The sequence below is a fragment of the Anguilla anguilla genome, chromosome 6, assembly GCF_013347855.1.
Source record: "Anguilla anguilla isolate fAngAng1 chromosome 6, fAngAng1.pri, whole genome shotgun sequence".
NCBI lineage: Eukaryota > Metazoa > Chordata > Actinopteri > Anguilliformes > Anguillidae > Anguilla > Anguilla anguilla.
This window is the reverse complement of record NC_049206.1, coordinates 43,984,642-43,999,701: the sequence shown is the minus strand read 5'-3', so window position 1 is coordinate 43,999,701 and position 15,060 is coordinate 43,984,642. Positions and strand designations below refer to the sequence as shown.

The window sequence follows — 15,060 nt, the reverse complement described above, 5'->3', positions numbered from 1 at the left end:
AGGCTAACTTGAGGGGCGTTCTCAAAAGTCCTGGGGCCCAATGCCCTCTGGCCAGCTAAAATAAGCCCTGCTATAACCCCGCCCCCTCCTCATGAAACAATCTGCCCATCACCACCAAACTGACACGGTATTCGCTAGCAGCTGCCCAACCGAGAATTGTTCATTAGGACCGGCTCGTGAATTAGTGTTGCCATAACAATGTGCACACTGACTTGCGTCATGTAGTTTGGAGCCTCAGGCGAAAATCATCAGACTTCCAAGCGTTTGCTAATCTATAAATCTGGGTGTGTTTGACTACTGTTCTCGAGTTCTGCCTTTCTGACAGAACAGTCCTAGATGCTTTTTATAGCAATGCTAATAAACCATGTCACATGAATCATAGTAATGGCTGTAATATCGTAAGGGAGTAGATGGAGATCTTTGATTGGCTGGGCTTGATAAATTGAGTGCAGAAGTGAGTGAATGTTTATTTCTGTAATTTAGCTGTAGGGTGAAACAGGCCAAACGTTTGTAGCACTCAAAATGAAGGCCGTTCAGCTTCAGCCAGCACGTCTGGTCTTTTAAGTTGCATGAGCGTCCAGGGTGGTGGGATGCCTCCTCAAAATGGAGGTTGTAACGGGCTCTCTGTGACATCACGGGGCCTGCCCTCTGTGATAGGTTGAGATTGGTGTGGGGTCGGTCAGGGGATGCACCGAGCTCCACCCCTCCACCCCGCCGTAATGCTGTCTGTCTGTCTGTCTGTCTGTCTGTCCCCTCCAGTCCAGTTCCGTCAGCGAGTCTCCCAAGTCCGACATCCCCTCCAGGTCATCGAGGACCTCCGAGCAGGACGTGAGTGCCTGTCCCTCCATCTCCTCTCCTCCCTCACTCCCTCTCTCCTTCTCTCTCCCTCATTCCTGAAGGCTGTATGCATGAGATTTGTCTCTCCTGCATATGTGCTCCCCTAAATTGAAAATTTTAGCGACATAGAAATCTTTTTTTTGCACGTTTGGAAATCTCCTTTCTACCCTTTTTTATGACCCCCCCCCCCCCCCTTATCTCTCTCTCAGGAGCCCCTGAAGTCCCCCTCAGCTGCCCCTGTGGCCACACCCCCTGCGTACCAGTCATCGCTAAAGTCCTCCCCAAAGGTATCCCTCTGTTCTCGACCTCTCTCCCCTCATCCATTTGTTTCTCCTGGGTCCTCCTGTTCCTCAAGTTCGAGGCTGAAACGTCCTCCCAGGTTGCGCGTGCCACTCGGCTGTCCTTCCTTTGTTTCTGTGGAGCTGAAGTCACCCTGTGCTGTGTCTTCGGGAGGTGAAGTCAGCCTGTGCTGTGTTTTCGGGAGCCGAAGTCACCGTGTGCTGTGTTTTCGGGTGCTGATGTCACCCTGTGCTGTGTTTATGGGAGCTTAAGTCACCCTGTGCTGTGTTTATGGGGTGCTAACACTGTGGCTCATCTGTCCTCTGTGTTTTAGCCCAAAGCGCATCAGCTGAGCATCAAGACCTTCTCCAGCCCCACCCAGTGCAGCCACTGCTCCTCCCTGATGGTGGGCCTCCTCCGTCAGGGCTACGCCTGCGAAGGTGAGCTTCAGCACAGCTGAGGCACTGCATTCCGTGTGTGTGTGTGTGTGTGTGTAGGGCTTTGTCTTTCAGATGCACCCTTGCTATGTAGCATATGTTGCTTATGTATGCGCACGTATGGCAAACAACCGAAAAACCAATTACTGTGATAAACCGTACAGAACCTTTCCCAAAGCGCTCACTGCGTTGCTGCGTTGCCTCTACCCGACAGTGTGCTCGTTCATCTGTCACGTGTGCTGCAAGGACAGCGCCCCCCAGGTGTGCCCCATCCCCCCGGAGCAGGCCAAGAGGCACCTGGGCGTGGACATGCAGAGGGGGATTGGCACGGCCTACAAGGGCTTCGTCAGGGTGAGCGCTCCACGCCCGCCGTCGCACGTTTGATGACGATGCGTCCGTTTTCTCTCTGATCCAGGGGGCCTCGCCTAACTGAAGTGCACAAGCACATTCAGAGGGGTTAGGTAATGCCTCAGTGACCACAGAAAAGGGTCATTGGCACACTAAAACTGTGGGAGTGGGGGTTTGGGTGGGAGTGGGGGGTGGGGATGGGAGTGGGGATAGGAGTGGGGATAGGAGTAGAGTTGGTGTGGGAGTTGGGGTTGGGGTGGGGATGGGAGTGGGGGTTGGGGTGAGGATGGGAGTGGGGATAGGAGTGGAGTTGGGTGGGAGTGGGAGTTGGGGCGGGGATGGGAGTGGGGATAGGAGTGGAGTTGGGGTGGGAGTAGGGGTTGCGGGTGGAGGTGGGGGTTGGAGGGGGCGTTGGAGTGGGAGTCAGGGTGAGGTTGCCGGTGATGTTGGGGTTGGAATTATGGTTCTGCTGTCGACTCAAGAGCGAGTCTGCTGTTCTCTCCCAGGTCCCGAAGCCCTTGGGGGTGAGGAAGGGCTGGCAGAGGGCCTACGCTGTGGTGTGCGACTGCAAGCTCTTCCTGTACGACGTGCCTGAGGGCAAAGCCACCCAGCCCGGCGTGGTGGCCAGTCAGGTGCTGGACCTCAGGTAAGGCCAGAGACCCAAGCGCTCAGTGGCTCGCTCAGTCAGTCAGTCAGTCAGTCAGCCAGTCAGCCAGTCAGCCAGCCAGCCAGCCAGCCAGCCAGCCAGCCAGCCAGTCAGTCAGTCAGCCAGTCAGCCAGTCAGTCAGTCAGTCAGCCAGTCAGCCAGTCAGCCAGCCAGCCAGCCAGCCAGCCAGTCAGTCAGTCAGTCAGCCAGCTAGCCAGTCAGTCAGCCAGTCAGCCAGTCAGTCAGTCAGTCAGTTAGTCAGTCAGCCAGCTAGCCACTCAGCCAGTCATTCAGCCAGTCAGCCAGTCAGTCAGTCAGTCAGCCAGCCAGCTAGCCACTCAGCCAGTCATTCAGCCAGCCAGCCAGCCAGTCAGTCAGTCAGTCAGTCAGCCAGTCAGTCAGCCAGCCAGTCAGCCAGTCAGTCAGTCAGTCAGTCAGTCAGTCAGTCAGCTAGCCACTCAGCCAGTCATTCAGCCAGTCAGCCAGTCAGCCAGTCAGTCAGTCAGCCAGTCAGCCAGTCAGCCAGTCAGTCAGCCAGTCAGCCAGTCAGCCAGTCAGCCAGTCAGCCAGTCAGCCAGTCAGCCAGCCAGCTTGCTCGCTCGCTCACTCACTCTTCACTGACTTTCTCACTTGCTCGCTCATTCACTCACACTCATGCATCCACTGACACAGTCATTCACGCCGGTATGAGATGTTAACGCTATCATAACATTAGCCGAAAATAAGAGCTTCACAGTATTGCAGTATTGAGCATGAAATGTCTTATTGCAAAATCACCAAGTAAGAAAAACTAACACGTCTTTTGCCATTGAACAAAATATATCTTATTTTCAAAAAAGACATAGAACATTAGTACACATATTAACACACAGAGCATAATTGAATTATTTTCTGCAAACAAAGCAAATAGTCATTTGAAATAAATAAAATACAATGAAATAACATCGGAATGGTACGATGGGAAATTTTAGTGGTTTCGGAACCTTCACTTTTTCCAAAAACATTATATATTGTGAATTTGGAGATCAGCCTACACCTGCGCTCCACCCTCACTCCCACCCACTCACATACTCTCATTCTCAACCGAACGCAGTTCTCGCTACACAAGGAGTCACGCTGTAATATGGCTGTGTGATTACAGTCCCAGGGGCTGTTTTCTGAGCGCGTGCGGTGCGTTCGCCGCGCTCCGCGCGCTAACGCTTGTCTGCGGCCCTTTGCAGAGACGAGGAGTTCACCGTGAGCTCCGTGCTGGCCTCGGACGTCATCCACGCCACGCGCAAAGACATCCCCTGCATATTCAGGGTAGGGTTGCCATTAGGGGTTCTGCTTCTGCCTCCAAATTCAGTTACTGCCACTGTGGGTAAAGCCTTTAAAAAAAAATAATAATAATAATAAATGGGAGGGAAACAACAGGAAGTCAACCGTGTAGCTTAAATTCTCTCTTGCTGTGACCTCACATGAGCCGTTCACCTCTGACCCCCGTGACCTCTGGCCCCGCCAGGTGACGTCGTCGCTGCTGAGCTCGCCGCGGCGCTCGGCGTCCCTCCTGGTGCTGGCCGAGAGCGAGGCGGAGAAGCGCAAGTGGGTGGGCATCCTGGAGGGGCTGCAGACCATCTTCGCCAAGAACAACCTGAAGCTCCGTCCGGCGCTCAGCCTGCGGGAGGCCTACGACAGCAGCCTGCCCGCCATCAAGACCGCGCTGTCGGCCGCCGTCGTGGGTACGCCCCCCCCCCCCCCCCCCCCCGCCACCCCGAACGCGCCTCGCCGCGCGCTTCACAGAGCCCGCGTCCGACCTTTCACCCCGCCGTGACCTCCTGTAAAGAGCTTAGGAGGGGGGGGACTGTGTACCCTGGAAAAGCAAGCGTCCATAATTACTCTCTCTCTGCTTGCTCGTGGCTTACCTTACCCTCCTTACTTCCTGTCGTGCTGATTTACGCGCTGCTGTCGAAGCCTGCCTGCCGTACACGTGACCTTGCATTAAATGCTGTAACGTTCAGAAGGCAAAAATCCATTTTGGCTATGAACACTCAAGGTCATCTTATGTGGTATTTAAAAAAAAAAAAAATTGGGGTCTCAGACTGAAAGCTAACAAACTGAACCGTGATTGGCAGATGATTACATGTCTGGGTTTTTTTTCTGTTACCCCAGACCGGGAGCGCGTTGCCCTGGGAACGGAGGACGGCCTCTACGTGATCGAAGTCAACAAAGACGGTGAGAGTCCTTTTTTCGTTTTTTTTTTTTTTTGTTTTTTTTTGGCGCTTTATTTACAATGAAATCTAATTCTTGGGTTGATTGTTGTGACCCTGTGTTGACTATAACCCCACCCCCCCCCCCCATTTGTGATGCAGATATCTGTAATGAGAGCTTAAATCTGCAGGAGTACAGTGTATTAATCACTCCTGAAGGCTCTCTGATTACCGTATCATTATGTATACACTTGGAAGAATGTTAGAATGTTCCGGTCTGTCTGGCGGACGTCATGCTGTTTAGTTTTCGATTAGCTGATTTGGTTGTTTAATCCTGCAGTTGTAAATTCTTGCGCTTTGAGAAGTTTTAATCCAGCAGCACACTTAGTTTGATAAGTGAGGAATAAATCACAGAAGGCCGTGTAGTTTTATGAAAGTCATCTTTTACAATGTGGTGTTCCTTTAACCACCCAGGAGTGGTTTGTTTTCATACAGCTGTGAAGCCTTAGGTGGATATGCTGTTCATATCATGGCATCTTGCATGAATAATCATTTCTAATTTGTAACCTTTAGGTGGTAAATGTGCTTGATTGGTGGAGGATGTTTTAAAGGGAACCCCGCCTGTTAAGACATCATCTACCCAAAGTGCATTGCACGTCTAAAATAATGGCAAATTCCATGGGTCAAAATTTCTATTAAAGGCTGGGGTTTTTTTAAATAACCGAAATCTTTTGTGTGGTTTACAACATATTAAGCCATACAAATTGTATTCCTTTAAGGGAACTACGTGATGACACTTTTTATGGAACGGTCTGTGTTGTACTGTTTCTCCATGCAGGTTCTAAGAAAATAACCAATGCTCTCTTGGCCAATCAGAACTAGAGTATTTAGTCAGGCTTTGGTATAAAATGAGAGAAATGTGCTTTATCACTTCCTGCATGAAACGTTAAAAGTATCTTCTTTAGAGTGTGGGTTCTTTCTCCACCCCCCTGACCCCACCACCCCCAAACTCACAAAATACGGTAGCGTCTGACTCTCTCTCTCTCTCTCTCTCTCTCTCACTCTCTCTCTCTCTATCTTCCCGTGCCCAGTCATCGTCCGGGCGACCGACTCCAAGAAGGTGCAGCAGATCGAGCTGATCCCCAAGGAGAGGCTGGTGGTCCTGCTCTGCGGGCGCAACCGCCACGTCCACCTGCACCCGTGGGGGGCGCTGGAGGGCGCCGAGGCCGCCTTCGACGTCAAGCTGGCCGAGACCAAGGGCTGCCAGGCGCTGGCGGCGGGGTGCCCCCGGCCCGGCGCCCCCTCCTGCCTGCTGGCGGGCGTCAAGCGGCTGGTGCTGTGCTACGAGGCCGGGGGGCCCCGCCCGCACCACCGCAAGCTGTGGGAGGTGCAGGCGCCGGGCGTGGTCCAGTGGCTGGGCTTCCTGCGCGGGCGCGTCTGCGTGGGCTACCCGTCGGGCTTCGCCCTGCTCAGCCTGCAGGGGGAGTCGTCGCCCGTCAGCCTGGTCAACCCCACCGACACGTCGCTGTCCTTCCTGGGCCAGCAGCCGCTGGACGCCCTGCACGCCCTGGAGGTGGGCGCCGGGGAGCACCTGCTCTGCTTCAGCCAGCTGGGCGTCTACGTGGACCTGCAGGGCCGGCGCTCCCGCTCCCAGGAGCTCATGTGGCCGGCCACGCCCCTCGCCTGCAGTACGTTGGCGGCCCATTGGCTGCTTTTTAACACTTTTTTTTCGGTTTCGTGGGAGGGGCTGGAGGGGGTAGGTTTTGACATTCCCGGGTCATGTGACAGGGTGGTCAGGCAGAGCGGGAGTGGGGAGCATGAACTAATTCAGTTTTTATGGAGAGAGAGAAAGAGCAACTTTAACCGTGACCACAGAGACAGGAAGTGGAAGAGGAAGTGCACCTTTTGAGGGCTCGTTGTGGAATGGAGGTGGAGTGAGTGAAAGGAAGGCGGATTCTGTATGAGAGGGGGAGCCGGAGTCTGTGTTGAAGGGAGGTGGAGTCAGTGTTGAATGGAGGTGGAGTCAGTATTGTAGGGAGGTGGAGTCAGTGTTGAAGGGAGGTGGAGTCAGTATTGTAGGGAGGTGGAGTCAGTATTGTAGGGAGGTGGAGTAGGTGTTGAAGGGAGGTGGAGTCAGTGTTGTAGGGAGGTGGAGTAGGTGTTGAAGGGAGGTAGTCAGAAGGAAAGGAAGGCAAGTGTGAAAGTGAGGTGGGGTCATGGTGGACGGGAGGTGGAGTCAGTGAAAGGGGGTGGGGCCAATGTTGAAGGGAGGAGGAGTCAGAGGGAAGGGGAGTGTACTATCTCTGCCTGTCTGTCAGTGCAGCTCTGTTGTTCCTCTTTCAGGCTCCAACTCCACCTTCCTGAGTGTCTACAGCGACTATGGCATCGACGTCTTCAACATCAACACCATGGACTGGGTCCAGACCCTCTCTCTGAGAAAGGCGAGTGTAACGGGGACGGAGCGTGTGCGTGTGTGCGTGTGTATGTGTTGTGCGAGTGTGTGTGTGTGTGTGTGTGTGTGTGTGAGGCCCTGTTCTGATTCCGACTCCCCCTGCCTCTCCCTCTCAGATTCGGCCTCTGAATTTGGACGGCAGCCTGAACCTGCTGGGCTCGGAGCAGCCGCACCTCGTGTACAGCAGCAGCTCCTCCTCAGGTAGCGTCTCCCAGCAACGACGCTGTCCCTCACCCGCGCGCGTTAGCCTGGCTCTGCTGCACTGGGAACGGCAGACTGAGCAGACCGCAAAGTGTCTGTTAAACGAAGTGGACCGGACAGGCTTTTTCATAGGGGGGGGTGGTAGTGTTCGCACTGGCGACAACATACAGTTCACTGTGGTAATTGATTGAAGAGCGCACAGTATGCGGGTACTCTCGTCCCAGATCAACGGTGACTCCGTTGAGGGGATGTTTAGGTATTAGAGGTGAGTTAGAGGGGATGTTTAGGTGTTGGAGGTGAGTTAGTGGGGATGTTTAGGTGTTGGAGATGAGTTAGAGGGGATGTTTAGGTATTAGAGGTGAGTTAGAGGGGATGTTTAGGTGTTAGAGATGAGTTAGAGGGGATGTTTAGGTATTAGAGGTGAGTTAGAGGGGATGTTTAGGTGTTAGAGATGAGTTAGAGGGGATGTTTAGGTATTAGAGGTGAGTTAGAGGGGATGTTTAGGTATTAGAGGTGAGTTAGAGGGGATGTTTAGGTGTTGGAGGTGAGTTAGAGGGGATGTTTAGGTGTTGGAGGTGAGTTAGAGGGGATGTTTAGGTGTTGGAGATGAGTTAGAGGGGATGTTTAGGTATTAGAGGTGAGTTAGAGGGGATGTTTAGGTGTTGGAGGTGAGTTAGAGGTGATGTTTAGGTGTTAGAGGTGAGTTAGAGGGGATGTTTAGGTGTTAGAGGTGAGTTAGAGGGGATGTTTAGGTGTTGGAGGTGAGTTAGAGGGGATGTTTAGGTATTAGAGGTGAGTTAGAGGGGATGTTTAGGTGTTGGAGGTGAGTTAGAGGGGATGTTTAGGTGTTAGAGGTGAGTTAGAGGGGATGTTTAGGTGTTAGAGGTGAGTTAGAGGGGATGTTTAGGTGTTAGAGGTGAGTTAGAGGGGATGTTTAGGTGTTGGAGGTGAGTTAGAGGGGATGTTTAGGTGTTGGAGGTGAGTTAGAGGGGATGTTTAGGTGTTAGAGGTGAGTTAGAGGGGATGTTTAGGTGTTAGAGGTGAGTTAGAGGGGATGTTTACGTGTTGGAGGTGAGTTAGAGGGGATGTTTAGGTGTTGGAGGTGAGTTAGAGGGGATGTTTAGGTGTTAGAGGTGAGTTAGAGGGGATGTTTAGGTGTTTGAGATGAGTTAGAGGGGATGTTTAGGTGTTGGAGGTGAGTTAGAGGGGATGTTTAGGTGTTAGAGGTGAGTTAGAGGGGATGTTTAGGTGTTTGAGATGAGTTAGAGGGGATGTTTAGGTGTTAGAGGGGATGTTTAGGTGTTAGAGGTGAGTTAGAGGGGATGTTTAGGTGTTGGAGATGAGTTAGAGGGGATGTTTAGGTGTTAGAGGGGATGTTTAGGTGTTAGAGATGAGTTAGAGGGGATGTTTATGAGTTAGAGATGAGTTGTTAGAGGGGATGTTTATGAGTTAGAGATGAGTTGTTAGAGGGGATGTTTACGTGTTGGAGGTGAGTTAGAGGGGATGTTTATGAGTTAGAGATGAGTTGTGAGAGGGGATGTTTACGTGTTGGAGGTGAGTTAGAGGGGATGTTTATGAGTTAGAGATGAGTTGTTAGAGGGGATGTTTACGTGTTGGAGGTGAGTTAGAGGGGATGTTTATGAGTTAGAGATGAGCTGTGGTGGTGAGATGTCTGAGAGAGTTCCTGTGGTCTGAGGATGACGCCGTTCTCTCTCTTTTTCCAGAGGGTCCTGACCTGGCCATTCCAGAGACGTCTGATAACAGCAAGAAGGTGATGATGAGGACGCGCAGCAAGAGGAAGTTCCTCTTCAGAGTGCCTGATGAAGAGCGTCTTCAGCAGAGGAGGTGACCGGCCTTTCGCCCGTTTAGCCTGCTGTTCACCTTTATCAACACTCACTCTGTCATTCACCATCTCACTCACCCTGTCACTAACACTCACACAGTCATTCACCATCTTATTCACCCTGTCACCAACACTCATTCTGTCATTCACCATCTTACCCTGTCACCAACACTCACTCTGTCATTCACCATCTTATTCACGCTGTCACCAACACTCACTCTGTCATTCACCATCTTATTCACGCTGTCACCAACACTCACTCTGTCATTCACCATCTTATTCACCCTGTCACCAACACTCACTCTGTCATTCACCATCTTATTCACGCTGTCACCAACACTCACTCTGTCATTCACCATCTTATTCACGCTGTCACCAACACTCACTCTGTCATTCACCATCTTATTCACGCTGTCACCAACACTCACTCTGTCATTCACCATCTTATTCACCCTGTCACCAACACTCACTCTGTCACTCACCATCTTACCCTGACACCAACACTCACTCTGTCATTTATCATCTTCCTCACTCACCCTGTCACCAACACTCACTCTGTCATTCAGTATCTTATTCACCCTGCCACTAAGACTCACTCTATCATTCACCATCTCACTCACCCTGTCACTTACACTCACACAGTCATTCACCATCTTATTCACCCTGTCACCAACACTCACTCTGTCATTCAGTATCTTATTCACCCTGTCACCAACACTCACTCTGTCACTCACCATCTTACCCTGTCACCAACACTCACTCTGTCATTTATCATCTTCCTCACTCACCCTGTCACTAACACTCACTGTCATTCAGTATCTTATTTACCCTGTCACTAAGACTCACTCTGTCATTCACCATCTCACTCACCCTGTCACCAACACTCACTCTGTCATTCACCATCTCACTCACCCTGTCACTAAGACTCACTCTGTCATTCACCATCTCACTCACCCTGTCACGAACACTCTTTGTCATTCACCATCTTACTCACCCTGTCACCAACACTCACTCTGTCATTCAGTATCTTATTTACCCTGTCACTAAGACTCACTCTGTCACTCACCCTCACTCTGTCATTCAGCATCTTATTCACCCTGTCACCAACACTCACTCACTCATTCACCTCACATTCCACCCATCCCTTCCCACTCACCATCTCATACACCCCGTCACTCAGACCTGTACATTGTCCCTCAAACTGTCAGCCGGACTGAAGCTGTTGAAATGTTATTCACCCTCTCACTTGTACGCACTCACGACTCTCTGTGTGTCTGGCAGAGAGATGCTGAGGGACCCAGAACTCAGGTCCAGGATGATCTCCAACCCCACCAACTTCAGCCACGTGGCACACGTGGGCCCTGGAGACAGCATGCATGTCCTGATGGACCTGCCCCTGGTAAGGGCGCCCCCTGCAGGCCCGGGGGAGGCTGTGCGCTCTCATACGCCGCAGGGCGAACGCAGTGGGGGGGGGTTGGGGGGGGGCTAGGAAAGGCCAGCCTCCATCAATTCCATCTAAAGCTGATCAGCTTTGCAGGCCCTTGGTCAAGTTCCTTTCTCTCTCCTGCTTCACTTGTTTACAGCTGAGCTAGTATCCTCTCATTCACGCTCTCTCTCTCCCTCTTTCGGTTTTCTGTGTCGTTTTTTTTCCCCCCACCCTCCCCTCACCTCGGGCGGCGCAGCAGTGCGAATCCCCCCTCCCCTCCCCCTCCCGACCCCACCCCCTGATTTCTCCTCCGACCAACTTTGAGCACGTCTATCACATGACTCCCATCAGCGCCGAGCTCTATCTGCAGAAAGAGCCTTCCTCCCTGCCTGGCCTGCCGCAGATCTCCTCCTCCTCCTCCTCTCCTTCGACTTCCTCTTTAGGAAGGGTAGGCTTGCACACGCTCTCCCCATCCCTCCTTTTTTTCCCCCCCATCTCCCTTTTTTCATCCACTCCCCCCCTCCACCCTTCATTCTGTTTCGCTCTCCCCCTCCCTTCTTCCCCTTCTCCCGCTCTCCCCTCTCCCTCTCCTCTCGTTCTTGCTGTGTCGTTTATCGGGGGCTGCATGGTTTTGTGATCGTTACTTTTGACGTCCGTCCCGGGTGTGTGACGTCCGAGTTCCGTGTGCTTCGTCCCGTTTCGTTTGTCCCAGCGCCGGGAACGGCGTCAGTGATTTGTTAGCGGTGCCTGATTGGACGGGGGTTTCGACATCACCCCGCCTCCTTGACACGTGTCGCCAAAGCGTTGCAGTAGCGACGCAAGCTAAGGCGGCACTTAAGGCGGAGTTACGTTCGCGGTGTCCCTGCAATGCTGTGGTTTACGAGGCCCCAGAGTATGTCACTGGGGGAGGGGAGGGGAGGGGAGGGGAGGGGGGGTGGTTTTTGGCTAATGGCAGTCAGGTGTGCATTCTTCTTTTGGGCGGAGTTCCGTCCTCCGATTGGGTGGCGTCCGGGACCGAGTCATTATTCTGTCGGGCGTGGTCAGGGACTCAGTCGGTCATTATCCTGCTGGGTGGAGCCCAGTTTTATTGGACGGGCTGAGGATTCCGAATGCGGGAAAGCTTCAGTTTGCACCTGGGCGTGCGTTTGGCCGCCCGTGTCTGCATTCTTGTGCGTGCGCTTGGAATCCTGTTGCGCGTGTTGCGCCTGTCAGTCATTTTGTTTTTCTGTGTGTGTTTTGTGTGTGTACGTGCGTGTCTGTACGTGTGTACATGTGCGCGTGTGTGTGCGTGTGTGTGTGTGTGTGTGTACATGTGCGCGTGTGTGTACGTGCGTGTCTGTATGTGTGTGTGTACATGTGCGTGTGTGTGTACGTGTGTGTGTGTGTGTGTACGTGCGTGTCTGTACGTGCGCGTGTCTGTACGTGTGTGTGTACATGTGCGTGTGCGTGTACATGTGCGCGTGTGTGTACGTGCGTGTCTGTATGTGTGTGTGTACATGTGCGTGTGTGTACGTGTGTGTGTGTGTGTACGTGTGTGTGTGTGTACGTGCGTGTCTGTACGTGTGTGTACATGTGTGTGTGTGTGTTGTGTGTACGTGTGTACGTGTGTGTGTGTGTGTGGTATCTGTATGCGTGTGTGTGTGTTTCATGAACGCTGTCCCCTTCCCAGGATGAATCCAGGGAGAGGACTCGGCCTGCCTCCGTTCTGTCGCGGCAGCAGAGGAGCAGGTCCTACATGCCCCGCACTACCTCCGGTGAGTCACCCCGTCGCACGCGTGCAGTCGTGAACATAAAAGCGCTCGCACAGGTGTGTGTGCGCACGCATACAGGCACACGAATGCGCACACTCGCTTTCACACGCGTGCAGTGCTGTACATACCCTCATACAGGGCTTCGATATGCTGACGCTAACCTTGTCCTGTGTGTTTTGTGTGTGCGCGTGCGTGCATGTGTACACGCATGTGTGTGCGTGTGTGTGTGTGTGTGTGTTCGTGTGTGTGCATCCTACAGGAAGCTTAGACTATGGCGGTGCAGGGCTGTCTCGGAATGTCTGGGATCCAGACCTGGAATTTGATAGAGAGGTAAGTCCCGCTTCCCAGTCTCATTACATTACATTACAGGCATTTAGCAGACGCTCTTATCCAGAGCGACTTACACAACTTTTTACTTAGCACTTTACATTGTATCCATTTATACAGCTGGATATATACTGAAGCAATGCAGGTTAAGTACCTTGCTCAAGGGTACAACGGCAGTGTCCTTACCCGGGAATCAAACCTGCGACCTTTCGGTTACAAGCCCAGTTCCTTACCCACTGTGCTACACTCCATCCTACGTCCTACACTCCGTCTCGGAACATCCCGGAAACCAGGCTGCTGCCTAAGCAAGTCTCACAGAGCTGCCCTGGCCTACAGAAACGATGATTAGCGAATGTCTGTAAGAACATCAGTCTGGAGTCCTGTCTTACAAACGGAACACGCTCAAACCATACTGCTCCCCACAGCTGCTGGTTTTCTGTCCCTCGGTAGAACCACATCTCGCCTGCTTAGTCATCAGAAAGATGGACATTACCATCAGCGATAGAATCTGCTGTTTTCGTGCTGTGTCCTCCAGCTGAATTCAGCCAGTATTTAGGTATTTTACTGGCTTGTTTCCAATTTTCCTCATGTAAAACAGTTATATTTAATTAATAAGCTTTGTCTTTTTTTAATGGATCACCATTTGCGACAGTGTGGTTTTTCTGTTGGAACACTGAAACAGAACGTCGAACTCTGGTGGCCGAAGACCATATTACATTCTAGTAGACATTATTGCAGTATAAAATTTCATTGATCATTTTAATGTGAAGGCGTTATGTGAGGGTGATGTCCATTTCCACGAATTAGCTGTGTACATATCGCAATGAAACGATGAAAGAATGAGGCTGAAAGAATATGGCCATATGTGATTTATTTTTATTTTTATCACCAGTAAACATTTATAACCATTATTTTGCATAAATTGTTTTTAAGCTATGAATACCTTATTTTGGTTACTGTGGTAATCTTATTAAAAAAATAAGATTCCTATCCCTATTTCTCCCGGAGATAGAGACATCTGAAAATGATGCCTCAGCAAAAGGCGGCCATTTTGGATTGCCATTGATCATTTACTTTGCAATGACTGTTTTGTGTCTGGAGCTTTAGCTTCAGTCTTTACAGATAGGTAAGGAATATGTATATTAAAAATGAAGGGATTCAGATGAACAGGCCCTACAGCCATGTCCATTTCCCATGGAATGACACAAGTAAATGTGAGGTAGGCTTGGAACAGTTTCGATTCAACTTTCTGCATATCTGGCTCACGAACTGCGGCTGCCGTTTTCCCTTAGACTTAGGGTTACGTCCACAACATGATATATAATTATGACTTTGCAGGGTTTAACGTTATTTTCTGCCCAAAATGTCCGGTTGTTCCGAACACAGCCAGTCACAACAGTGTGCACAGGTGGTTGGGTTGGGTGTAGAAGATTACGGTCTGTCAGCCAAGATTCTACTTGCAGAATCCTGAAGATTCATCAGGGGATCATAGAGCCATCTTAAGGGCGCAAAGTACACATTCTAGCCACAGTCTTTTATCTTAGGTTACCACTTTTAATGTTCTGTAATACAAACAAAGAAAACCATTTGGGTTCCTGCGCTGTGGCGTACTAACACTCACTGTCTCTCTCTCTCTCCCTCCTTGCCTCTCCATCTCCCTCACTGTCTCCTTCCTTCCCCCTCTCTCTCTCCCTCTCTCCTTCCCCCTCTCTCTCTCTCTCTCCCTCTTTCTCCCACCCAGCCGGATTCGGACTCCACCAAGCACTCCACCCCCTCCAACAGCTCCAATCCCAGCAGCCCCCCTAGCCCCAACTCGCCCCACCGGAGCCAGCTGACCCTGGACGGGGTCGACCCCGCGACCCTGGACGGCTGACGAGGCCCCGCCCGCTCAGCCGTGAGCTCCCTCTGCCGCAAGGCCGCCGACGAAAGACTCTGGCTCTCATTACCCACACACCCCCCCCCACCCCCACCCCCACCCCCACCCCCACCCGACCCCTTCCCCACCAAATTAATTTTATCATCCCGACCCGATGGAAGCGTGGCTACTCAGGTTGCGGTGGCCCACGCCACCAAAGTACCGATAACGAGCTCCCCCCGCCAGTGCCGCTGCCACCAACGGCCTTCAGCTGGGCGGGGCTTGTTTCCATCATGTGCTGTGGTCAGTTAGCTCGCTCGACGGCTGCCTCTCTCAGCGCTCCGGCCGCTTTTAAACGATGCGCTTTTATCACTGCCAGTGAGGAGGCGGGTCTCAGGGTGCTCGGACCGAGACAGTGTTTAGCCAATCCCCTCAGACCCTCTCTATCAGCAGAAACTGCACCCTCTGCAGG

At 52.0% G+C, this 15,060-nt stretch overlaps 1 protein-coding gene across 2 annotated transcripts in view; it reads left to right on the top strand.

Moving 5' to 3' along the window:
- LOC118230854 (serine/threonine-protein kinase MRCK beta-like) overlaps positions 1–14,709 on the top strand; it is a 44,912-nt gene extending 30,203 nt beyond the window's left edge. Inside the window, exons 21-37 of one of the 2 annotated variants that reach the window (XM_035424263.1) lie at positions 760–828; positions 1,047–1,124; positions 1,451–1,556; positions 1,768–1,904; positions 2,408–2,547; positions 3,768–3,849; positions 4,049–4,265; positions 4,696–4,758; positions 5,825–6,421; positions 7,077–7,174; positions 7,302–7,386; positions 9,111–9,231; positions 10,511–10,628; positions 10,912–11,103; positions 12,325–12,409; positions 12,666–12,736; positions 14,475–14,709. In XM_035424263.1, coding sequence (XP_035280154.1) covers positions 760–828; positions 1,047–1,124; positions 1,451–1,556; positions 1,768–1,904; positions 2,408–2,547; positions 3,768–3,849; positions 4,049–4,265; positions 4,696–4,758; positions 5,825–6,421; positions 7,077–7,174; positions 7,302–7,386; positions 9,111–9,231; positions 10,511–10,628; positions 10,912–11,103; positions 12,325–12,409; positions 12,666–12,736; positions 14,475–14,606 — 2,391 coding nt within the window. In that variant the 3' untranslated portion in view covers positions 14,607–14,709. The remainder of the gene's footprint in view (positions 1–759; positions 829–1,046; positions 1,125–1,450; positions 1,557–1,767; positions 1,905–2,407; positions 2,548–3,767; positions 3,850–4,048; positions 4,266–4,695; positions 4,759–5,824; positions 6,422–7,076; positions 7,175–7,301; positions 7,387–9,110; positions 9,232–10,510; positions 10,629–10,911; positions 11,104–12,324; positions 12,410–12,665; positions 12,737–14,474) is intronic. The other variant, XM_035424264.1, reaches the window with a different exon arrangement.
- Positions 14,710–15,060: the final 351 nt, after the last annotated feature.